Raw genomic sequence first — 26,758 nt, 5'->3', positions numbered from 1 at the left:
ATAAAGAGATTGTGAAGCTTTAAAAACAGCTTGTTTCATTGAATTTGATGTTTAAAGTTTACGCTCCCGAATCACAGGCCTCTAAATGGTACATTATCTGCCAAGAGGCAGCAATTTGTTGTGACATGCAGGCAATGTGAAAGGAAAAGGCTCTCACTTGAAAGGTTAAAACGTTTGCTTTCTGCACTTGCTAGCAGCACGCAAAACAAATCTATGCTGCTGGTGATTACATCCTACCCCTTGGTTCGGAGCAATCATGCAATCTTCGCTCCAACGTACACATACATCTGCCAACAACAAAAATAGCAAGATTTGCGGCATTGAAACAATAGATACGAAAGCACGATGCTCACAAATTATGGCAGACTGTATCATACTTTTTTCCAGCCAACATGAAGAGGGTATTGGATGTAAGGTGGAATGAAATCGTAGCACAACCCCATCTCTTGAAAATCTGGGTCTCCACTCCACTTCAGTCTAATTCAAGGTCACTGTCCTCATCTTCTTCCACGTGACCTGGGATGACCTTTGCATCGTCTTTGTTGGGCAGCAAGCCATGCCTGCAGAATAGGGGGTAGGAGAGGAGGGAAGAAGAGGAGGGAGAGAGGGAAAGATGCATTCAGCGTCACATGTAGGAATAGAAAAGAGAAATGTAAAAGAAGTTCAGAAAATAGGTAAGAGGTTAATGTGACACAGACAAACACATGAAAGACAAGAAAGGAGTGGCAGAGAGAGAGAGAGAGAGAGAGGGGGGGGGACAGACAGTTATAAAAAAAAAAAAGAAGAAAGATACAAAATGATAAAAAAGAGTAAAAAGAGAAAAAGGGAAAAAAATGGTTACATTTTGCTCGTTGAATATAATTTTGGAAAATTACTTTGATATTACTCATTGATTCAAATGAAGAAGACACATACAAAACTCTTATATTTGATGAATGACTATTACGAGGACATACAATCAACATGTTTTTTTTTATTGTAAATATGGTATTGAAGCAGGTATTATAAATGTCTGTACAAAACCAACAGCCTTTTTTCTTCCAATATTTCAAGGAAAATCATTTTCTAGGCTTTTGTTTAGAAAATAACTCTATTTACTGAATAAGAACTTTTCAATAACCTTTCACTTTAACCATTTCTTCATTCATTTATAATTACTTGACTTCAAACTACGCTATTATTATTATTCCTATATCCTAAACATGATGTTTTTAGGTCTACTTTTATTTTTCATGTATGCATATTGTACTCCCATCAGTTTCCACACTGATAAATTTGTATGCCATTTTCCAATTAATCAACATTAATATAAAAATCACTTATTCCAATTATGTATTTCAATTATTCAAATCTCATCTGAAAGTTAGAATGCACTTAGGTACAATTGTCATTCTCTTTGAAGAGTAAAATTCATTATTCATGAGGATATAATTACATGAATTATAGATGTCAAACAAATTTACACATTGACTCAGTTTCAATAAAAATTAAAATGTGATCTTCTTGTACACCTCATTTATGTTAACAGAAATGCAATCCGCACGTACTAAAAATGCAAAAGTTCCAATAACAATAACGACCAAACATTCTATACTTCTCCTCCTGTTTAACATTGATCATGCCCCTCAACAGAAACCCAAGGGGTGAAAATAGAGCAGATGAAATTATCGAGGCACACATTTTTATAATTCAGACTCATGAAAGAAGGACAAATTTGTTCAACTCTTGAAATATTCACAATCATGGTCTGAAATGTGGGACAAGGCTCATGGGAAAAACAAAGAGGGAAACGTGAAAAAACCAGTCCAACGGATGGAGCGTTGAATAAACAGGATTGAAATGCTATCCTGCTGAAATAAATACATCCACCGTTCAATTCATCTTTCACTTCTGGTGAGATGCGAGGGAAGATTACAAACAAATCAAAATCAATTTTCAAAGTCTGCATGGTAACAGAGGGCATTATCGTCTGCTGAGTGCCAGAAGGGCGTTACTCCTTGCTGCAGGATAACAATGAGCACCTTTCTGGCTCTTACATGTAGCAGACGACTCATAAGACCTGTCCTCATCAGCTCGAGATTGCCAAATATCCCGCTATTTGAACTATACCGATCGCAAATTATCCAGTTAATTTGCGTCCTCATCAGCCCGAAGTTGCAATTAGCGGGATATTTGGTCAAAATAATCATCCTAGTTTGCAAAATATCCCGTTATTTGTCCGGTGCGTCCTCACCAGCCCGAAGACTTGCACTATTGGCAAACGCTGAGCAAAATGTCTCGAGCTAATTTCTTGAGCTCGAATTTCAAGGTTTGAGGTCAAGTCTCGAGCTGATGAAGACGTGATTTGTAACTTCTGGATTATTTCCCAAATCACAAAAAGCGGGCTATTTGGCAATCTCGAGCTGATGAAGACGGGCCTACTGTGTGTCTCTTGCCTTATATCGGTCATACTGCTCAATAAAAACAACACTGCACAATATTTCCAAAGTTGCACCGATAGAGTATGTGGTATTATATGTCTTTCTCTGAAGCCATCTAATATATGCATGTCTCTGAGGAGTAATTGAACTTTATGAAAGTAGAGCTTTAATACTAACCAGTAACCACTTCCTCTATCCACAATTGAGCCTCACAGAAACGATGATTCTAAACCATTGTCAAAAGATTGTGCACGTATGGATTTTTTCTTTCAAGAAGCAATACAAATACACAATGTTATTCAAATACCTTTGTACAGCGTTTACTATTTAGTCTACTTAACTTGGTTTTATACCCAATTTGTTCAGATTCATAAATGATAATTTTGCTTCTGGTTGAAGAAAAAAACTGCAAAGAGATGGCATATTGAAAGTGGGAAAATACAAAGAATCATACATTAAACAGATAAAACATTGCTTTGGAAAATGCTTAGCATGTCTTTCAGATCAGCTTGTTCTTCCCTCTATTCACTAGAGACTAATCATTTTCATTGCCCCATAACTCCTGAAATTGAGAATACGACAGAGAGGAAGAATAAACTCATCGTGCCTACATGTATGGTATTCGACAAAACCAACAATATTATATGGAACGCCAGACGATTATTTTATTGAAATGGATGCGGAGAGGGGCAGCTGTTTCAACAGATGGAATGCATGATTTTTTTTTATTGCATCTATGCACACCACTTTCATAGAATACCAATTGATGCTTATCCCAGCATCCATATACCAGTACCTTGTTTTGCTCTGCAGTGTTTTGCTGGGTGGTTTTTTTCCCATTTCTATCTCACTCCGTTTTCTATTTTTCTTCTTCTCTTTTGTTTTTACTCAACTCTCTTGTTTCAAAATTCAAATGCTTCTCTAGAGACATCAAATATGCTGGAAAAAAATATCATGCTCTTGCTTATAAGTACTAGTCATGGAAATTACCCTATATAAATGTTCTTTCTCCTTCTTTTTCTCTTCGAATCTTTCATCACTATTACTTGCTTCCTTACAATTTTAAGCTAAACACCCTGTCTTATTTTCTTTCATTTTTGTTCTCATTACACAAGGAGCTGTATTAATTACTTGATTAATCTCATAACTTCTCTTTGAAAACTGCTCTGCTTTACATGTATCTAATTTCATTTTGATTTCATCTTCACCTTTCCATTCTCTTATTCTATGTATTTGTTTTATTCTACTATTTACGATCAGATATAGAAAATGAAATAGGACTGTTCAGATTTCACAATCTCCTATTACAGGCAACAGGATGAATTCAGAAATACATCCATGTGTTCAGTATTATATAAAAAATCTATAGCTCAAAATGTGTAATACGTATAAGGAATAAAAAAAGAGGTGCGTATGTGCAAAACAAATTGTAAACGAAATAAACATAACCCAAAACAGATAATTGCAACATTATTTTTTTTGTTGGGGGGGGGGGGGGGGCTACAAGAACCAAATCGCTCAGCAACAATTTTTGTTTCTTTGATGCCTGGAAAGTAATATATCATGAAGTATAATCACAATCAGGTATATCCTTCATTGAATTTATACAAACATATACATTCCTGTTTACTCCAAACAGTGAACAAACCTTTACCCACAACATGTAAATTGGAGTCCCTATCTCATAAAAAGTATTTCACAATTTCCCAGGAGTGATGAATTTTGACATTGTTAGATTCCTGGCTCCATATATATGAGTACCAAACATAATTTTTTCAAAGACAGGAAGAGGGGGGGGCAGAGCGAGAAAGACTAAGAGAGAGAGAGAGAGAGAGAGAGAGAGAGAGAGAGGGGTCAGAGAGAAGGGAGAGAGATCTCCAATGTAACAGTAGCTGAATTTAGAAATCAATGTTGTTATTCAGGGATATGACTATGAGAAGAGCGAGATATTGCTTGCTGTCAATGAATTATTTCAGGCAGGTCGAACTTGAGATGTTATACCATGACAGGTAATTTATTTGCATTATATGTGCTCTTTAACGTGTGAGTAGATCATGTTTCATAACTGTAAAATATTGCATGTCTTTTGTAACGGCAAGTATGACATAATCATCCTTTTTGTGATAGATCAGCATTTCAATATTTGAAGTTATGAAATCCTTCAGAACATGTACAGTATATTCTTGTACTTTGTACTTAAATTGATCATTAGTTCAGAGCCAGAAGGGCATTAACTCTGTGTTAAATTATATGAGTTAAGGCCCTTTTGGCTCCAACAGATGATGTAATTTTTGTTGTTCCTTTCATCGAAATGCATCCCATGGATATAACAAGCAAGGTATAACAAATCAAATTTTGAAATAAGAAAGATTTGGCAAGAACTATATTTTACAGACAAAATTGTTCGAATGCTCACTACAGCTTCATAAACATTCCCTTTGTGCTCTTCAGATTAAAAAGATCTAATGCACTTTATTTTTCTTCAAAAGAGTACACTTCAAATACATCATTCAGAAATATACACACATTGTACTTTTTTGTTTCTGTGTCAGTTCCACTTCCAAGTGCTACATTAGTACATGTGCATCTGAAATTGGATGATGCATTGAATCAATTTTCTAAATTCCACCATCAGTCAGAACGTCAATTATCATTTAGCAAGGGCATGCATACATTGCAGAAGAAAGACGGAGATAGAGGTGAAAGATTCTGAACGTCTGTGAGAATTATGACGAATCGTTCGTAGCAATGAGAATCAAAATCGATTTACGAAAATTGAATTTCTGTTGAAGCACTTGTAACCAATATTACTATATTTATTATGATGACCTCATCATCATAATCATGAATTATATCAGAGTAATAAACTCATGAATACATGAAATGATTTTGGTAGCTATAATGAACAAAAAAAGAGGATTCATTTCCCCCTTTCTTTCCTTTATTCTTTCATTCTTTCTTTCTTTCTTTCACTTACAACCCCCTTATACCGTACTCATTACCATTTATATTGAACTGGAGTGGAACTGCAAGACGATTTAATATAAGTGGGTCGGGGGTAATTTTAAATAGAATCAATTAATGATAAATTGACCATATCTTTTTCTGCTACATAAACTCTAAAAAGATCTGGAGCAGAGTTTTTCAACCGGGATGAATCTCTAGGGGTGCAGCGAAATAAGTTGGTAATGATGTCTATTTCGTGAAAACCTAACATGAGAAACCGCTACAGTATGTAATTTTATGAGGAAATAACGATTTATAGATATTATCTCCGCTCTCTCGCAAAATTCAGAAATAGGATGGTTTCAGACAGCAAAGTGCCTGAATACCTCCCTATTTGGGCAAAGACTCGTAAGTGCCCGAATATACCTTATATCTTTTCTATCAAAATGACATTGATATCATGCTCATTGGCTTAACTTGCTTGCAACATTTAGAATAATAATTCTAGGTTGCAAATGCCTGAATATCTATCAAAACGTGTATTGAGATTTCCAATTTTTACAATTTTTGTATTCATGGACATTCAGCGGCAAAGTACCTGCAAAAATTATTTTATTTGTTGTGTTGATTAAAAAATGAATTTTTTTTTTTTTCGATTGCTCACAAACTTTAAAAACAAATGTGCCTGTACGTAGGTACATGGCACTTGATATAAAACTTTTTATTTCTTAAAATAGTGCTGTGACTAAAGAAAAGTTGAAAAATGCTGTTCTGGAGTACAATACAGACTTTCCTCTAATTTTCAACACCAGATTGACCCCCCAAAAAAGTATATGGCAGATAAAAGGAAGTACCACACATGTATAATAAATACATTTTCCTAAATCATTGAAAATGCATGCTCCATTTGAAACATTTAGTTCCAATGATCACGCCAAATTCTTGGTGACACTTTCCTAATAGATGCATTAAAGTCGAGATACAATTCAGTAGACTCATCTTTCACTTTGAAACTGAATAGGTAAGCAGAATTTCCCATATGTTCTGTTGATATCACCATAGAAACTAAGCATAAATGACCTTATACACGCAACCCACACTACACCCAATTATGTTCATCTCATATCTCACAAGTCATTTATTCTATATTCATCCCTAAATACAATTAGATTTCAATTCAAAATGACATCCATACATATTTCATCTCATGTCCTCTCCTATAAGTATAAATAAAATTAAGAGGAAGATATCTTGTTTGGAGCCAGAAGGGCATTAACACGTACACTTCAACACAGCAATAATACCCTTCTGGCTGTGAATGGTCGATATGGCCATGAAAGGTCCCAGGGTTCGCGCACTTCCGTAAGTGAGGGGAATTGTGCTAAATACATCTCAGAAGAATCCAGTTAATGACAAAGAAGTAGGCCAACGGACCTTGCAGACATAGTCAGCTATTCTCCATGAAGAATAGATGACATTGCTCTAATTGCCGGCCTACATCCTCATCTGGAGTAATTGCATTATAGCATCTTCCATAAGTACATCCAAGCATGTTACCAGCTGATGTTTAAGAGGGGTGGGATTTTTCCCCTTCTTGAACTGATCATAAAGCAGAACCTTTTCTAGTTGGTTAAAAATCCCCCAAAGTTTGTAACATTGTAACAAACAAAAAATTAAGAAGCTCTTGTGCAATTAATCACATGAATTTTTTAAATATTATTATTTATTTCTCAATTTTTCTTGAGGGGCACTTTTGCTGGAGAATGCCCTTGAGGATTTTGACTCATGCCAGCTTAACCTTGGTCATCAATAAAGACTTATAAAGGAACAGCAATAGCAACAACCATGTGCATCCTCTCAAAGTACAAGAGCGAGCACATGAATAATATCATCTTCCTCTGCTGTGTGTTTTAGAAAGTTCTGCAAAAGTATGTACTGCTCATGCATTTCATAAAAATTGCAAAGATCATTACTCACTCTTGTAGGAAACTCTCTACTTCTGTAGCGAAAAAGTCTTCACCAAACACATCCGAGACTCTGATGAAGTTGCCGATGAGTTGGCCTGCTTTGTAGACTAAGAGAGCAGGGAGGCCTTTCTCTGTCTGTCGTAAAGAAAAGTTGAATTATGAGAATTAATCAGCAGTAAAAAAAATTGGTATAAAAAATGGTTTTCCATCCCATTCCCTCTGTACTTCTCAAATATTACCCTTATTGATTTTGTGGTCTTGTTCTCTTTTGTAAATTATAATCTTACATCTTTTATCATTCTCACATTATTTTGTTGGTGTTTGTCCTATATATGTAAACCCCATCTTTCATGCGCGATAATCTGCTGCAGCTAAGGAGGGGAAGCAAGAAGAAGATGAAGATGGGGAAAAAGGAAGAAAAAAAAAGAAACATAAGTACAGTACACGCCGAAAATCTCCGCAACACGATTACACGATTTATTTTTAGGATTACACGGTTTACACGATTCACCTGAATCGTGTAACTGTGTAATCGTGTAAATTTACACGATTGAAGAATGTCGCTCTGAATCGTGTAATCGTGTAAATAGTTAAGTGCGTTGGTCGGATGATTCGACCAGATGCAACAATCGTGTAACTGTGTAATCGTGTAAATTTACACGATTGAAGAATGTCGCTTTGAATCGTGTAATCGTGTAAATAGTTATTAGGGTTATAAGGGCATTGGTAGAACGATGCGACAAGCTGCAACAATTGTTAAATCGTATCCTGCTGACACCAATTGCTTTATACACAACTTACCTTCAGTGTACATCAGTTAATTACTGTACTTTATATTCGTGTATATAAACCTCAGCACTTTCCACTAACATGTATCGTATACTAATCCGTGAGACAAGGTAGGAAAACGTCAGAAACAGGAAGACAGATGAAATAGTAAAGGAAAAAAAGATAGCTACGAGGAGAAGGGAACATATAAAAGGAAAATGAGGGTTGGGAGGCACGATAAAGATAAACAGAAAAAATTATGCAAGAGAGAAAAATGGGAAAACTAAAAAGTTGACCGGAAGAAAAGAAAGAGTGAAATAGAGTGATAAAAAAAAAAGGGCGAAACATAGTAAAATTAACAGAAATGAGAAGGCTATGAAACGGAGAGGAAAAGAGACAAATTAATAAGGTAAGAGGGGAACATAATGAGGGAAAGAGAGGCGAGAAAGATATGGGGGAACGGAAAGATATTGAAAGAAAGGGAGAGAGTGAGAGAGAGAGAGAAAGAGCGATAAAAAAGCTTTAGTTGAAAGAAAAGGGGCACCGATCAGATTTTAATAGGGGCATTTATCGGAGTTGATGGGGGCATTTATCAAAAGTGAAGAGGGGCACTTCTCGTACTTAAAGGGGGATACTTACTAGAGATTAAAAGGACACTAATGAGAATGGAAAATGGACACTTATTGCAAAGGAAAATAGGAACTCGTCGAAGGAAAAGGGGCGTGTGTCAAAAGAAAAGGAGCACTTATCAGAGTTGAAAGGGGAAGGGGCACTTTTACAAATTAATAGGGACACTTTTCAAAGTAAAATAGGTACTTTTCCTACACTCAAAGGGGGCACTTTGGGGGAACTTGAAAACTGTGCCGCTAGCTTAACGTAACTCAAAGACAGTTGGCCATTCACTTATTCTATTCATTCTCGGCTTGCAACTGTTCCCTACACTCTGTAGCCAGTGGCTTACATACTTACGTACATGTAATACCTATTGTTCAGGGGGATCCTATGTTCAAGGGGAACCCCCTGAACAATAGGTATTATGTAAGGATCTCTGCCTGTAGCTAGGGCAACGGCCTTTGTCCCCGGCGAGGGTCAATGGCAGGCCACATTCAGAGTAAGCTTCTTTTGTATGTGACAGGAAGTGTGCCCTTAAGCCTTGACCGTAGCTCTTTATACATATAGCTGAATAATGCAATGTTGTAAAAGGTAATTTACGAAAATGAGGAACGCTAAAAAAGCAATAAGTGATCAAAGTCTAAGGCCCGAATTCACAAAGGAGGTATGTCGTCAAACCTTGGTTTTTGTGCGTCATATGACGCGTTTTGACGCGTTTTTACAAACCAGGTTTGTAAAATGGATAATGATTGAATAAAAAAAAAGTATAACGATATTCATAGTAACGAATGAGCTGGTGAACATAATTCTAATTGGTACAGCCTTGTAATGTAAGAGTATCACAACATACTTAATTATGTTAGCCCTCCTTTACATTTTGTAATCATTTTTACTTATTTACAACTTAGGAATAACAGAATTCCCCCCTTCCTTCGTCGTTCATCGCTTTTTTCTTTTTTTCTCATCGAGGATTAAATCCGAGAGTGCTTTTCGGGAAGTGGACTGATTTTTTTAACTTTCAAACAGTCTATAATAAAACTAGAGACAAGACACTGCAATTAAAAATATATACAAGAGAAAGAAAGCGTAATGTTCGCTATCCGCTCGTATCGTCCACTTGTCCTCGTTCAACCAAGAAGTAACTTCTTGCTTTTACTAAACTAGACATCCTTAACCTGCTCACCATCACCACTGAAAATAAATTGTAACACAATTCCAGCGAGCAATCGAATCGTGTAAATTTTGAATCGTGTAATCGTGTTGCGGAGATTTTCGGCGGGAAGATTACACGATTACACGATTCGACCTGAATTGAGGAATCGTGTAATTTTACACGATTACACGTTTACACGATTCAAATTTCGCTTCATTGGCAAAAAACGAATCGTGTAAAAATAAATGGTTACACGATTCCCGCGAGCAGTCGAATCGTGTAAATTTTGAATCGTGTAAATCGTGTTGCGGAGATTTTCGGCGTGTACTGTAGGAGGAGATGAAGGAGGAGGAGGAAGGGAGAAGTAAGAGAAGAAAAAAGAAGAAGAAAAAGAAAAAAGAAAAAAGAAAAAGAAGAAAAAGAAGAAAAAGGAAGATGGAGAGGAAGAAGAAAATGATGAAGAAGAAGAAGAAGGAAAAGAAGAAGGAAAAGAAGAAGAAGCAGGAGGAGAAGGGTATCTCCTTTGAATGGAAGTCATGCTCTGCAATCACTGTTATTCCTCACTGTCTTCTTTCATCACATGTCTTATGAAATCTATCCTTTTATCTCTTCCACATATCCAATCTTACTCCTCCTTCTTATCCCCACCCTCTCAACCCTAACCCATGCATCCCAAAATACTAAGTGTGCCACCTTCGAGTCACTGCCTTTGTATATTATCACTTCTGTGCCCCTTCCCTCTCTAGGTGAACGATCTCATGTCATTGACTTCTTCTGCTCTTCCATCACTCTTGAAACATTTACTCCCAACACTTGGAATGTTGTGCTAAGTTACATTGAAAGCAAGCACTTTAGGTGACGCGTGATCAATTGCAATGCAAGCGCACACGGAATGCACAATGTGCCCAGCAGCGCAGAGACAACATTATCAATACTACTCTCAAGTTTGCATCTTCTGTCGAGAATTTGTAAAAGCATTTCTGTTTGAACTGTTTGAATGCAGAATCATGTGGTGGTTATTCCATTAACATTTTGTGTCCTACTTCAAACTTCAGCACAAAAGTGTTATCCTTGACAAATCAAATAGAGTAAAGAATTGAAAGCTTGTACATTAAATTTGTGTGAATCTCTTGTTTTACTTTGACATGTTGATGTACAGTGTTTTGTTTTTCTTTGACCTCAAAAGATGTTGTAAAGTATGAAACCCAACTCAGCTAAGTGCTTGCACAATTGTATTACTATGAGCACATATTAATCAATATTAAAAAAATGTATTAAGCTTCCCTTTTACATTTCCCCAGGTATTAATAATCTGTATCTGTCTGTCTCTATCTGTCTTTCTGTCAGCCTGTCTCACTGTCTATCGGTCTCTCCATTTGTCTCCGTCTCTGTCTCTGTCTCTCTCTCTCTCTCTCTCTCTCAGTCTCTGTCTCTGTCTCCCCCTCTCTCTCTATCTGTCTCTGTCTCTCTCTCTCTCTCTCTCTCTCTCTCTCTTTCTCAGTCTCTGTCTCCCCCTCTCTCTCTCTCTCTGTCTGTCTCTCTCTCTCTCTCTCTCTCTCTCTCTGTACGTCTGTATACACCCTTCTGCTCTCTATCCATGGAGGTTTATTGTATAGCAAGCAAAATTTAAAAAAGAGACATCGTTCATATCTGTAAATACCAATTACCAAAATGCACAGTTTTGCATACAAATATGATAAAGATAGTGTAGATATCTAATTTTTAAAAATATTTAAAATATCAAAAACAAAACAAAAAGTTGACAGCAGTGAGATCAATTCGACTTACAAATAACTGGCTGGTCTGAATATCTGCTGCATTAGCTGCGCAGAACTTGACGAAGGGATATTCTTGAGCCAAGCAATGAAGGCATCCATTCATAGACTCACAGGCTTGAAGCGACTGGGAAGTGAAAAGAAAACAAAAAAAAATCATCTCATAAGTGACAGAGTTACTGGCTGGTGATTTCATTAGCATGTTCAAATAGTGATTTATACTGAGGCATCAGTTGATTTACATTTCATCCAAGAGAAGACAAAATGATGTGGAAACAGGGCAACAGGGACCCTAGGAAACAGCTATCAAGATTAAGACGACATCTGAGTAAACAGGTACATGGAGATGTCAACATTTGTAAAGAAAAGAGGTTATTCAGGGGGGGGGGGGGGAGAGGAGAGCATGCAAAAAAAGTAGTGAAAACAACATTATGCGTAGAACATTACACTGCATATATACATAACATAAATATAACAGAATCAATTAAATAACTACATGACACAAGTATTCACAAATGCATGAAGCAGAAAATTAAATTGGACATTTACCCATACATGTAGTTCAAAGAAAAATTATCTTGTATGGATTGATTAAAAACCTTACAACTTACATGACATGTAGATTACAGTAATTACATTAACTGCATTACACTATCACCTTGAAACTTCTTCTACTTCACCATGGAGTAAGGTTATTTCATCTCCCCTCTTTCTCTTTCTCTCTCTCTCTCTCTCTCTTTTCCTCTCTCTCTCTTACTTTCCCTCCCTCCCTCTATTAACACTTGCAGATGTACAGTGTTACATTAACTTAAAGTAAAATTGTTTTAACACTACACATATCAGACTTCATTTGCTGGTCTGAGAAAAAACATCAGAAAATACAGGTTCTGTTAGCAGATCACCGATTCAAAATTGCTCTTAAAAAACACTTTGTTCATTACCAATACTTAAAGTTCATCAATTCATATTTTTCATAAAATCAAATCCACACTGTTTGCACTCATAACATAAAAGATGAGCATTAATAAAAGTTCAAAATCATAAAAAAATACCTTGATTGAATATTTTCAATAACTTTAATCCTCAAATAATTGACTGTTGTAAAAGTCCTAATATGTCTGTAACACTTTAGGCCAATAATTGAATTAGTATTGTACAAACATTTTTTAGTGATTTCATAACATTCAACATTGAACAGAAAATGTAAGCAGCTTTACACCTCCCTCCTTACTTGTAGTTCACAAAATATGGTATGTGCAATTTTCAAATCATATCGTTATGACACCATCATGAGTCTCACATCATAAAAAGAGGAAGGCAGGAATATTATGGTTTGATATCCTAATGAGAAGGTCTACACTTGACTTCACCCCTTTCATTTTTTCATTATCTTTCATCTCCCCGTCCTCTCCGCGTCTCCCTCCATCAAAGGGCATCTATTGTGTCCTGATCAAGCACTCATTCATTAGAAGCAATCAACCTCCAATAGCCTCCACCGGGTTACCATGGAAACCTCAGGTTCCAATATTCACGGAGGCCGAGAGGAATTAAAAAGAGTCCCTAAAATTAGATTTCTGACATCAAACCAGGCAGGCTGAGGTAGAATGCGACGAAACTCATTAATTCCTGTATGTGGTAGTGCCGTGTATAGTCGCAGGGGCTGTATGACGTACAGGTGTATGCTTCTGAGATAATTGTTCTGGATTGATTCCATAAACTGAACTCTGTACCTAACCTTAACCTTAACCTTATACCTAATCTAATACCCAATTGCAACCCCAAGCCTACATGTATATATTTCATGGAATAAAGCCCAAAGCAACTGTCAGCGGTGCAATGGTCGGATCACAGGGGCGCAGGTGCAGGGTGGTTTTCGTGTTGGTATTTCGTGATAATGACAGACTTTGGTTAAGAAGCAATAATTGCCTGAAATGTAAGTTCAAATGTGCATAATCTAATCATAAGCAGTCTCCCCTCAAGTTCATTATGGGTACACACTAGCATATATTTCTCTTGCTACAATAACCTCCACACATCTTGCACAGTGTGTCAGGAATTTTAGGATTGGTGATTACAAAAATTAATTTGAATTAAATCTTATCAAATTAATTTGATATCAATTTTTAGACATTACAATTACAAATCATTACTATTAAAAAAGCAAGGATTATGAAGTGCACACATACAATGATTTGCAGTCTGTAATACACTGCTGTGCACAGGTTAAAAAGAACAATGTTGATTTTAAAAAAACATTGTTTTACCAAGAATAGTTCGCCTTTCATTGCAACATTCATTGATTGCAAAATGTAAAATACATGTATCATAGAAATCTCTTTTTGCATCAACATTACAATATCTTAAGAAGAAGGGGAGCCACTATTAAAACTTGTCTTATAATATCTTACTCCTTGTTTGTGAAGTTTGTGGGTAATGATCTTTCCTCCTACATGTTAATCTATAGCCATAGTGGATTCATGTAACCGTCTGGTATCAAGCAAAATATATACCAACAATGATAAAACCAGAAAACATGTTAATTGGATTTGCTCATAACATGATGTTTGCTATATTTTTATCACTGCTTACACGGCTGCCTTGAAATGTCAAGGGTAACTCTGCTGATCAGATTGATTGATTTGATTGATGAAATCGACATGCTCCTCACAGGGCTCCTGTTTATTGTTTGTGTTATCTTCCCATTGTATTGCATTAAAAGCTGACTTGATTAATTATGTACGTCAACATACAAGCTTTTCATCTATGGCATAGATCAGCGGTAATGACGGGTTGGAGAGGGTCACAGAGAGCATAAATGGTAGAGAGGGGGTAGAGAGGGGGTAGAGAGGGGGTAGAGAGGGAGAGAGAGAGGAGAGAGAGAGAGGGAGAGAGAGAGAGAGAGAGAGAGAGAGAGAGAGAAGAGAGAGAGAAGAGAGAGAGAGAAGAAAGAGAGAAAGAGAGAAAGAGAGAAGAGAGAGAAAGAGAGAAAGAGAGAAGAGAGAAAGAGAGAGAAAGAGAAAAAGAGACAGAAAGACAGAGAGAGAGACAGAGAAAGAGATAGCGAGAAAAAGAGAGACAAAAATAGAGAGAGATAGAGAGAGAGAGAGAGAGAGAGAGAGAGAGAGAGAAAGGGGGAAGGAGGAATTATCTTACAAGAGATGGAAAGGGAAAAGATAGTGTGAGTGTGAGTGGTAGAAAGGGAGAAACAAGAGATACATGTATGACTGAGAGAGAGAACAAAAAACAGAAAGAGATATAAAGAGAAAGAGGTAGAAGAGAGAATGGGAGAGAAAACACTATACACATCAAAATGTAGGGAATTAATCTTTTATGAAAAGCCACTCAAACTCAGAATTTAAATTTTTTTGTTTTGTTGACTACCTAACTAACTAACATCTAAAGTTCTACACAAAGGCAAAAATTGTTTATAAAAGAGACATTTAAATTAAGAAACTAGATTGTATTGTACATTGCTTTATACAAAATATACAAATTGTTAGTTACAAATGCTATAAATGTCCAGTTTAGAATGATATTATAAAGTAAAACTCATTCAAAATAATTACTCATATAAAAATATTAAAAAAAGAAATTTAATACCTTTTTATTTTAGAATAAAGAAATGGTAACATTAAAAATAATACAATATCTGCTAAGGGAACAAGATCCCAAAATATATAAAATAGATCTAGACTCAGTAACAACAAAAAAAAGTAGTCTCTCTTTATTGTTGAAATTTTTTATATACAACATCAATAAAATATAAAGTCAAACAAAAATCAGTATTCTACCAACATTGATTAAGATCAAATTTTGAACTTCCATGCTTGGATGGGCAAATTGGGCATACATGTAACTTGTTAACCGTTAGAATGTCTGATTACGAAAATTGCTAAAAAAGAGCAAGTAGCCATTCAAACGTTAATGAAATGTTAATGCATCTGTGAGACATTCTTGTTCAACAATGAAAACAAACACTGTAGTCTCAAGTTAGGTTATGACAAGCACTGTCAAGATGCCTCTCTTTTCCACTGAAGTTCATGGATGAGCCAAAGGATACCTACATGTACAAAGCTCATCAACATTTGAATGGCCAGATGCCCCATTTCAGCAGTTTTCTTTCAGAGAAGCATTTATTATTAAATGGCTATGCTCACTTATGCATTAAATGGTACGCCAATAAGCCAGTTCATAGTTGCAGTCTGAGCATGAGCAGATAAAGGTCATTGCAGACCAAATTGTAAAATACACAGAGAAAAAATACTGGATAACATGCTCATGAAGTTATGTAATCATTATTAATTTATGTACGAGCAGTGGACTCCATGATACACAGGCAGAAGTATTCTTTGAAAGGGGAAACAAAGGCTATTTATGTAGCACCTCTATCGCTGTAGGAGTGATTATTTCAAAATGTACAAAGTGGGGCCTCTTCATGTTTTGAAGATCTGTGGATATTCAAGGTCATTTGGGACATGTGCTAATCATGAACTGGTCAATTGCATATGATCTTAAAAAGGATTTATTCATGTTTATTTCGATATAATATGAAACGTAGATTCATATTAAAAATTTATTTAAAACATCTTAACAAAAATTGTGTCTACTTCTTTCCTGTTTTGCTGTGTATAGACTTTGCTCACATGCAATAACGGGGTAAACTATTTATAAAGCTGAAAATATCAACAAATAACCACTTTTGTCTAAACAAATAATGGCAAGATATAGAAGAAAATTTCAAAAATTTGGGGCTAACTTCAATGATATTCTCATTTCTCAGTGACTTTAGCACATTGTAGGCCCATACACATAGCAGTGCGCATATGTTTGCACTGGTGCATGAAGTTAACAGGGCATATATCCAGGACACACCGTTTTAGGTCACACATATCAATTTTTCATACATGATACGGTGGAAATATTTCACATCACATGAGCCATCCTTGACCATTCTTTTACATAGGATATAAATGCTCATGGTTCTTCTCCTACTATTAAACAGGCTACTTTAGATTGGAATTGAGAAATCAAATCACATTATTGAATCTTGTTTACCAAAGAATGATATAAAAGATCAAAGTTTCTGACAAAATGTGCTCTTTTATATCTCTAAATTTACCTAAAAAATGAAATCATCATTTGCCTCTTAGCACAGACCAACATTGTGAAATGTAAGCTGTGATAAGAATAACTGCCCCCATTGTTGTTGTTTTATTTGTATTGGCGTGTATCATTCATTTATAAATATTTACGCCGAATTTAAATCGCATTTTAAAAACAAAAGTAAATGGAAGCAGAAGGAGGGGGAAAGCCCCCCCCCCCCCCTCCCTCTTAGCCTCTGCCAAGCCCCTCTGAAAATACAGCATTACAAAATTGTCTAGATGTACATCAGATTTCCTGACTAGATATTGTTTGCTTCTAGTTCACAAATGGCTTTGCAGTATCCCAGGAGAAATTATCATAAGTGGACAAAGCAATTGTTGCACTTGAAACTACACGCACTGACACATTAATCAAATTAATCTTCAATATAGAAACTCTTGTCAGCAAGAATTTGACCTTGGTATTTGCATTTCTGAAGTCCCTTCACACATAGCACGGATAGAGTCACATGTTATTAAACCTTGAACTAAGATGACCAACAGATGGCAGCAAAGCAGAATTTGATTTTCACAGTATGAACTACGTGCATATTTGCTTGATAGTTTTATTTTGATAACTTTTATTATCATCACTTTACCTTGTATTCATTTAAATTTTTAGATTTTTTTGCTGAAGGTAGGAATTTGTTTGTTCAACAAGACAGCTAGAAACATTTTGAGTTGTTTCAGTGGATAATGAGGTTCTCCTGTCAAAATTGGCCAAGAGTCAAGTATTACAATGGGCCATCTTTAAATGTGACATATCAAATCTTGACTGTAAATGAACGTAATTGATTTTAATACATTTAGATGAGTTTAAGCTTTTACATATAATTCTAGAAATATAATCATACACTCACATATAACAATGCCAAGCTACATACAGTGCATAGATCCCCCCCCCCCCCCTCTGTCTCTATCTCTCTCTCTCACTATATATTTGCACATATTACAGCTACTGCTATACATACAGTCACGACCACATTCTCAACTTGTTTACCTCTCTTTGCTCGTTGCTTAGCAATTGCAATCATTCCATGTCTATAAAATAAATTATACCACCAGCACTACCTTTGGTGGCTGAATGCATACAAATCATGAAGCAGACAAAATTTACCTGTTGTACTGAACACATTCAGTGGAAATTTTGTTTGATTCTGTGAAAATCTTTTGTGTTATTACCAGAACACGCAATTACTTTCAACATGAGGTAGTCTGCACAAATAATCCTGAATCAGAAAAACTCTCTACACCATTTCTAACATTTTATCTTCACTTACTTGATCTTCTATGTGGATGATAACAGTCACTTCCTTGCGTTCACTGTCTATTGCATCAACAAAGTTATTTTTATTGAGACGCAACAGTTTGCCAAATCTTGGGCTGCAAAGATAAATCAACAGATCGCTGAAAGTTTACTTTGGAAATACATGGCCAAGGGACACAATGATAGGTTGTAAGATCATCAAAATTACACAAGCACAAGAAACTACAAGTATGCTATAATCATAATTCTGCTTGGCTTAGATTTTCAATGAGGTTCGTATTGCTCTTCTTTTTGTCTATATATATACTATATACACATACCAGTACCTATATTACATCTAAAAGTCATTTGCGTACCTATCATCATGTGATGATATAACATTGAAACTTAAAGAAATATTGATAGTGAAGTTTGACAGGATATTTTGTCATCTGTTTTGCCAAGTTGGTGATAGATTTGTTTCATTGTTCTTTTGTTTGTTTTTTGCTGTCATTATTTTTTTAAAGAATTTACGGTTTAGTTTGGCACATTATTAGACCAACTCAACACCAACCAAGAAATGACAAGATTTTTAGTCGTTATAAGTATGAGGTATTATTATCTTCTTCTTTTTTTCTTTTTTTTGGGGGGGAGATAACTTTTTTAAGTTGTTTTGTTTGATAATCTCTGTCTCATTATACACAGAGTTGTGACATGGAACTTGAAAATGTTTTTTAACTTCTACCTAAACAGGGCTTTACTGATTGAACCTTTACCTATTTTTCTGTATATTCAATATCATCTGATTCATCCTTTCTTCCCTGTATCTCCTCATGAACTCATCTTCCAACATGGATTCTAGTTGAAGCTGATCAAGCTCTTCATCCTCCTTGGCTTTCTCATCATCAAGCTACAAAGGACAATAAAAGCATGGAGGGTAAATATACAGAGTGGATGCAAATGAGTTCATTATACGACCTATCCACACTAGAGCTGAGGCTGTATGAATCTATCAAAATTTCAAAAATCGTTTTCCAACATTTTTTATAACACTACAGTCTATTGGGGAAAACAAGTAGGTATGGTAAAACTGGTCAATCAAAGATTTTTACTTTTTTGAAGCACTGTATGATTATTTTGAAGCGCAATATTTTAGGGCTTCAATATTAAGCAAATAATTACCGTTGGTGAAGGTGATGGGACAAACATTCACTTCCCAGGCGATCGGGATGTAGCTGTTTCCCTCTTTCATCTTTCACCCCCTCCCCTCCCCTATCTTCAATCCTCTTGAGCTTTTTCATTTTCAGCCAGGATCTCTAGCCAAATGGAAATCATTTTCAGAGCAGAGCAAATTGCAGAGTGATGAAGAAAACACATTTGGAAGATACTACTTACATAGGATCGACATGTCATAGACAGTTTTTCAGCCAGGAGTCTCTTTTCTCTATCCTGGTCTCCTCTCTTCTCTGTCTCAAGCTGTTTGAATCTTCTCCAGTCTGCTAATACACCTTTTGGTCCAGTCTGAAATTTTAAAAAAAGGGAAATAAGCCAAGAAACACATAAAATCCATTCTAGCCTTTCTGCCTGGCACATGACAGTTTACCAAGAAATTATTAGATATTATCATTAAAGATAAACTTGAGTTCTGGTAATGCGATTGCATTGTGAAAGAAAAGGTGTGGAAATGGATCAGAAAAGTTGATCATATAGCATGTAAGTAATGGTGTGTAATGCAAGGTTCTGGAGTCATCAAAATCATCATAAATTTGGCAGAGTCTTGGTAAAGTAACAATCACTTACACAGAAAGATGTATATGGGACAACACACATGGTGTCGGGGCTAGTACTACCCTGATTTCCTTATCTTTCTATGCTCATTACTCAGCTAGTATACATTTTTTTCCAAAATTGTTTGGCACATGACATTTATTTGTAATCTTGAACATTAAGTGTAAGTTTCGTTAGATTCTGTGAGAATTCATTTTCTTTTTTACCAGAACTCAAGTTTATCTTTAATTAGCATGAACTTTGTACAATCTACAAAAGATCGCAATAAAAAAGTTGATTTGGGTAACCAAAGCGAGTATCAAGGTTCATAAACTGTCAAACTAATCCAAATAGTCTAGTACATGTACATGATAGCCATGTTTGAGCTCCGGAGGTAGTCTAAAAGAACTTGCGTGAGAGTATTCTAAGCAAACTAATGGGTCAACACTATATGGGCTCCAAGATTCGTTCATTATTATTCATGAGCTTACGTGCGCGCGAGTGCCTGAACATGCAGCTACATGTAAGTTCACGAAGAGTCTACCGGTAGCTAGCTGTGTCTACCTCACAGACAATGATTATTTTTTGCTTTGCCTCACTGGCTATTTATAAGGACAAACAAATCTGAATAAATACTGAGGTTTGAACCCACAACTACAACGTTTTATTACACTGTTCTAACCGATTGAGCTAACCCTGGGTTGATGAAAGGTGGGTTTGCATGATTATTATAATCCCATCACTAACCCGAAACAGCTACCATGTGCGCATGCACAGGTTTGGCTCGCTAGACGTAAGGTCATGAATATTAATGAAAGAATCTTGGAGCCCAAAATGTCTACCACACTAATGCAGCATAGGAGTTCACCTACCCGACTTGCTCCATAACCGCTTGCACTAAGATCTGCTTCTGGAATGAATTCAGCTTCAGGTGATGCAGCACAGTCCTTGTTTTGTTCATCTCCGCTGGATTTATCATCATCGTCTTCCTCCCGCTCATCTTCACTGTCACTGTAGTAGTACTGTGTCTTCTCTCCCAATAGCTTGTCATCTAAAGTAGTCATTATGTTATGGTTTCAACCAACTTCTGCAATGTAAGTAGAGGATACAGACATCAAATGATATCAATCATGATCAATTTATACCATAACAATTAGCTTGAAAGCTTGCCTTTACTCTTTGGTCTACTAAATCAACGGTTGTTGTACAGAGACCATACATAGTGACACAGTGATACATTTCCTGTCTTATTATTTTCTAAAATGTTAGAGCTCTTGTTCAGAAACCTATCCAAAATTTGACCCGTAACGTAGGATCTGAGACATTACGGTAGATGAGCTTCACACAGGCTCGCGCCCGCCCGCAACCACTCCAGCAAAGCATAGAGAGTCAATGCTAATGCGTATTGACCTCTAGCACTGCATGCTTGCTGTGAGGCAGGTATTATTATACCCATACACAAATACACACACCACACAATTTTTCATAGACTGCACACAGTCATGTCGATGCAGCTGTTAAGCAAAGTTCGACACTAAGTCACTAGACTTACAATTTGAATTTTTAAATTATTCTTTTTAACATCAGTAAGTTTAAAAAAAATGTATTTTACTGCTATTTAGGTGTCATCAATTGTCACTAAAGTACCGATTTTGAGTGAAATCAGTTGAGTTTTGTACAGTGGTGTTTGAAATGTTGAGAATCAAAAGCACAGCTTTACTACACAGCCTTGATAGTGATGCTCCTATGTGTGCCCGCAACCCACTATCGGTATATGCACTTGTATTGTGTAGCGGTTTGCCGTGAAACCTGTGAAAAAGTGTTTTCTAATATTAAAGTTTTTCTGAAAAATACTCCCCCCAAAAACAAGAAAATTGACACGAAACACCGAGATAAGAAACATAGGCCTAGGTCTAGAAATCTAATGACTTTTAAATCACGATCTTTATTTGGGGGCCGTTTCTCGAAACCGTCATAACTACAAGATAAACGACATCTCGCCACTGTCACGCAACTTGTCAGCTAAGTGTTTCACGAAGCCGTCTTTGCCAAGATGAGCGACAACTTCCGCGACAATGACTTGTCACTGCTCCGAAACGGTTTATCCACTTCATGACATCTCCGTAGGTCGCCGACAAAGATATGACTGTCATGGAGTTGGTTTCGAGAAATGGCCCCTTGGACATTTGATGAATAGACTTCATCTAGTAGGGTGTCTGATCGCGCACCCGATGTTGTGTGCTAAAATTCTTCCCATAGAGATTACACGCATCCCTATGCAGCCTACGTGCATTGCGCGACCATGCAAAAAAAGTCAATTTTTTTTCTTTCAAATCGAGATTCAAACCTTTATCAGTTGTGATCCTGAAGGTGATAATCAATGAATGAGGTGTCATATGAAAGAGCAGGTGAATTCCAATATTTCCAAAGGGGCGTAGCCCCCGAAATTCTAAAAATATCTTGGTCAAAACAGCAATTTAAACATTGTGTCCAGGCTAACTCTGAGGTTTGTCACTTTTGAGATATGACGCCCCGATCGATAAGTAGTCCCAGTCCTAAGGAACAATTCTATGTGATTATATTTTCGCTAGCCCCCAGGGATCACAACTGATAACAGTTTAAAAATACCCTTCTCGCTATTTGGTGGATCAGCTAATTAGGAGGCGTGCGCTCCGCTCAGTCCAAACCATGGTTACATCGCGTAACATCTCCGCGCACGAACGAAACCCCAAATTCAATTACACATTATAGTGACTGAAATTATGGTTGGCAATTCCCTCGATAAACCCGGAAGTGAATACACGTTATAGTCAATGGCAATATCGCGGAGACAACGTGCGTTGTTGTCTCCGCGATATTGCCATTGACTATAACGTGCATTCACTTCCGGGTTTATTGTGCGACGAACGCCAACCATACTAGTCAATCGCACATGTCGCGGAGACAGCGTAGCTCAAGCTGCAAGTCGTGGATTGGCTTAGCAGCATGCGTACGATATGCATACGCTTGCATATCGCGCGATACAGCTGTTTGGCTAAATTTAGCAAAACAACATCACTCTGCGTGGACGTCTTTTTCGTCGATTTTGACCAAAATGATATGAATATACCAGCGTGTTGGAGGGGCTGTAACTTTTGATAGAAACATCGGTGAGACTTGAAATTTGAAATGTATTATTCTGATAACATTTTTTATTCAAATATCAAACAAAAATGGTGAAAAACGATCCCAAATTGAAAATTGAAAAATCGTTCAGACACCCTACATCTAGATCTAGAAGTTCTAGATCTAGATCTATTTACTTTATTTTTGGTATGTTTTAGTAGGGTTTCTCCACGCCGGAGTTACAGGTCAAATTTTGGATAGGTTTCTGAACAAGCGCCAATATTAGTTGCAAAATTGCGTACATTTTAACAGTATGCAAAGACTCAGCTCAGGTAGGGAGGCCAATGCCCAAATCTAACTTTTTAATTACTAATTTGTTTATACTAAAACTAAGATTAAAAGAAAGCATTTACTTTCACTAAGAAAATCCACCCATCTGCCGACTCCATAGGTTCCATCAAATAGGAGATATCCAGCTGGTTTGTAGCCAATTCCTTCTACGCCTTTCCGTACGTAAGAGCCTTGAAACAATTATATTTCATGTCGCAAAGTTACGTTCATAATTAGACAGGCCCGAGGGACAAAGTTCATGATGAAGTTTAAAACTTCGCGCGAAAGTGCAATCACTCAACAGCGGCTAGCCTTGAATCGGTCGCACACGTACACACCTTCTTCGTCTTAGTTGATCCCTCCACCGACACAGGCAACCCCCGATGCAGGCTGAAGTCCAGCCATCAATGTGCGAACGATTACATCTTCTACTACTACGAGCCGAAGACGATGGTTCAAAAAAGGAAAGAAATATATATAATTCATTGATATTTACCTTTGATGTGTATTCCAATAATTTGATTTCCTCATGAGTATTCCTTATTATCAACGATCGAGAAGTTACGAGGTCCAATTAAAATCCATCTTGCAGCGAACACAATCATAGCGCACATCCATGCATGCAACGTACGTGTACTAATATTTCTCTCACTCTCTCTCTCTCCCTTTCGCTATACGTAACATACACACTCACTAACCATGTATTATACAACACACACCTTCAAATCATGGCTTTCATTTCAATTCTCAATTGGAGTATAGACTGCTCACGTAGACTTTTTTTTTTACTGAAATATCTTTTTTAACACTTCTCATACATTACTGCACGACACTCGTATCTAGTGCTGTGAGAATAAGGTACTAGGGTCTATAAATAAGACTACGCTTTGCGCACGCTCTGACCGGAGCTCAGATTATGTCGCAATACCCTTTATTTCTGGCGCGAACAATGACGTCACTGTTCACTGTTTTCCTTCTCATTTTGAGATGGATGTAGTTATAGGGCTCAAACCAACGCAAGATTGACAGAAACATCGTACTCTATCTACTTTCGAATGTTCAGTTTGTAAAAATCTGTATTTAAAAGATATAATCTTTTTTCTTTATATTTTCTAGTTGTTAGAAGTGGCAATTGTGAACATCTGAAATGTTGATCTCTATCAAAAGTTCTTTACTCAAAACGGATCCCATATTTTTAGGGTCTACCTTCTGCCAATGAGAAGGTTTTTAGTGAGCAAACCTCTACGCCCTCTAGGATTTTCTTAGTCGGTGGTGCGAGTGCGTCAAGGTCGTCTGCAACCACAATTATTGGATTAAAAAACGTCAAAATCTGCAAGATTGTCAACAAATGGTGAAAGACTGTTACAGATCCGTGATTATAGGTAGAGTAAAGGAGCCCGTAATCGGCCAGCTCCCGTTTTCGGCCGATTGGTTGGATGCAAGGTAAAATCACTCTAAAATACATCGCATAATAGCATAACACATATCCCACACATACCATACCATGCCAGTGTCACCGAAGAACCACATTTGCAATGGAAAATATATCCTAAAATATCACATTTTAGCGATGTAATCGCCGGTCCCGCTACCCAAATCTGAAAAATCGAGTATCTTACGCGTGTCTGTAAGAAATATGGGTACCATAAAATGAGCTTTATTTCAAGTATTTTTCAGATTTAAAGCCCGATTTTGTGCTAGTCGCAAGCTCAAAAGTATGTCATCGCATGTATTAAATCAATGCAGCCGCACACCGCGACGCACACACGATATCTCTGTCTAATTCAGATTCCAACTTCCGATCACCGCTGTGCCTGTCTTCGGCCAGGCGAGCACCAGGGAGCTCCGGCGTGGGATACCTGCTCCGCCCGCTTGTGCTGTACATCAGCGCGGAAACGCACGGCGCGCGCGAGCGCTTCCTATTGACTTTGTACATGCGGCCGTAAACTGAAACGCTCGGCCGATAACGGGCTCCAAAACAGTGAAAATTGAAATGAATATTGTCATGGCAATTCGTGATTTTTTTCTGGGATTCTTTTTTTGTTTAAATAATAATAATATTTGCTTCATGATTTGAACAAGAAATGATAATAAATAGGAAGTAAAGAGTCCTAAAAATAGGATTTTGTCTTAAGTGGCCGAAAACGGGCTCCTTTACTCTATGTTGTGAAATGTATAATTGTATTTTCTTTTCATATTTTCTTCAATTTTTATTTTTACATCATTTTTTCCCTTTGCTAATTTTTTGAAGTGGGCGACGAGCGCACAAATCGTAGGTGTAGAAGCCTTACGCCCGGGCATTGGCCTCCCTAGCTCAGGTACATCTGTAGACTGTACATAGCGCGAGTCAATTCACGCCGCTCCCTCCATACATTAATTTCAGTACATGGGACAGCATAGAACATTACTAGAACGGTCGGGTCCAAGATCTAGAGTCTAGATCTAGATCTATAGATCACTGTGAAATAAAATATTTCAAAATATTTAGATATATCTATCCATAATCAATTACAGAGAATAAACAAATAAGAGCAACCCCTACCATGTTATACGTGCTTACCAGTTTATTGATGGTGTTTTCGCCTGCCTTTGTGGAGATACTACTGCAGATTCTAAGTTTTTCAGTATTTACTGCATTTTCTAAAAAGCCCTCTGCGGCGAATTACCATATAGCATATGATTTCGTTTTCTTTCTGTAAAGATCGGTGAATCATTGGTAATCATTTTTAATGTCTTTTTCAGGTTCTTCTCCCATTATTTCTCTTCTTCTTTTCTTCTTTTATTTTATGTATCTCTTTTTTTATTTCTTTCTTAAATACAACCTATACGGAGTAACTCTAGACCACCCCAGAGCAAAATGTGTTTTGCTGTCTTACCATCATGCATCATGCCGAGACAAAAATGAGTCTTTTAACCTAATCACACTCTATCCATAAAACTTTAAAAACCAAAGAAAAAAATAGGGGTTAACTGGGGAAAATTGTTGGGTTTTAAAGGTACTATATTGTCCCATTTGCAGCCAAAATCTAATTCTGTTGGACTTTTGAGGAATTGTGAGTATGTCACGTATTATGTCCTATCTGTGAAATTTAAATCTTCTGTCCTAACATCCAAATTATGCAATGAAACCCATTTACTTTCTAGTCTTCACTGTCAGACACCAGGCGCGGATCCAGGATTTCTTAGGGGGGGGGGGGGCCTCATTTGAAATTATGCGAGCCAAATATTGGTACGTAATGGTGACCAGCAGTGACGTAATGCGGAGGGGGGGGGGGTTGTGCCGGGTGCAGGAAGGGGCGAGTTTCATTAAATTATTAGAGAAAGAAGACGATTCGTTTGTACCGTTCTCGACTCTTAATCCTCTTGTGAATTCAGGTTCCCCCCCCCCCTACCCTCGGCCTCCCGCGCAAAGCGCGGAAGCTTTTAAGTTTCATTAAATTCATTAGAGAAGGAAGACGATTCGTTGTACCGTTTTCGATAATAATCCTCGTCTAAATTAAGTTTTCCCCCCCCCTCCCCGCGCGAGGC

General features: G+C 36.9%; 1 protein-coding gene across 2 annotated transcripts; it reads right to left on the bottom strand.

The window, feature by feature from the left end:
* LOC594730 (phosducin-like protein) lies at window positions 1-25,852 on the bottom strand. Of its 2 annotated transcripts, none has more exons than XM_794160.5 (8): window positions 25,791-25,852; window positions 20,668-20,882; window positions 19,424-19,549; window positions 18,805-18,938; window positions 18,063-18,165; window positions 11,655-11,768; window positions 7,344-7,468; window positions 1-560 (listed from the first exon to the last, which is right to left on the bottom strand). In XM_794160.5, the coding sequence occupies exons 2-8, from the start codon at window positions 20,857-20,859 to the stop codon at window positions 473-475; spliced, it is 882 nt and encodes a 293-aa protein (XP_799253.2). In that variant the 5' UTR covers window positions 20,860-20,882; window positions 25,791-25,852; the 3' UTR covers window positions 1-472. The 2 variants fall into 2 exon arrangements, with proteins under 2 accessions (XP_799253.2, XP_011677737.1); XM_011679435.2 differs by having other exon boundaries at window positions 25,773-25,795.
* Between the last annotated feature and the right edge of the window lie 906 nt (window positions 25,853-26,758).

The sequence above is a fragment of the Strongylocentrotus purpuratus genome, unplaced genomic scaffold, assembly GCF_000002235.5.
Source record: "Strongylocentrotus purpuratus isolate Spur 01 unplaced genomic scaffold, Spur_5.0 spur5_contig_838, whole genome shotgun sequence".
Lineage (NCBI taxonomy): Eukaryota > Metazoa > Echinodermata > Echinoidea > Camarodonta > Strongylocentrotidae > Strongylocentrotus > Strongylocentrotus purpuratus.
The sequence above is the reverse complement of the archived record's forward strand: the minus strand, read 5'-3'. Positions and strand labels throughout refer to the sequence as shown.

Coding starts and splice junctions, on each gene's coding strand:
- LOC594730 (XM_794160.5), bottom strand. CDS start 20,859: ATGACTACTTTAGATGACAAGCTATTGGGAGAGAAGACACAGTACTAC. Junction 19,550..20,667: donor GCGGTTATGGAGCAAGTCGG/GTAGGTGAACTC, acceptor TTAAAATTTCAG/ACTGGACCAAAAGGTGTATT. Junction 11,769..18,062: donor TCATCCACATAGAAGATCAA/GTAAGTGAAGAT, acceptor TTCACTTCCCAG/TCGCTTCAAGCCTGTGAGTC.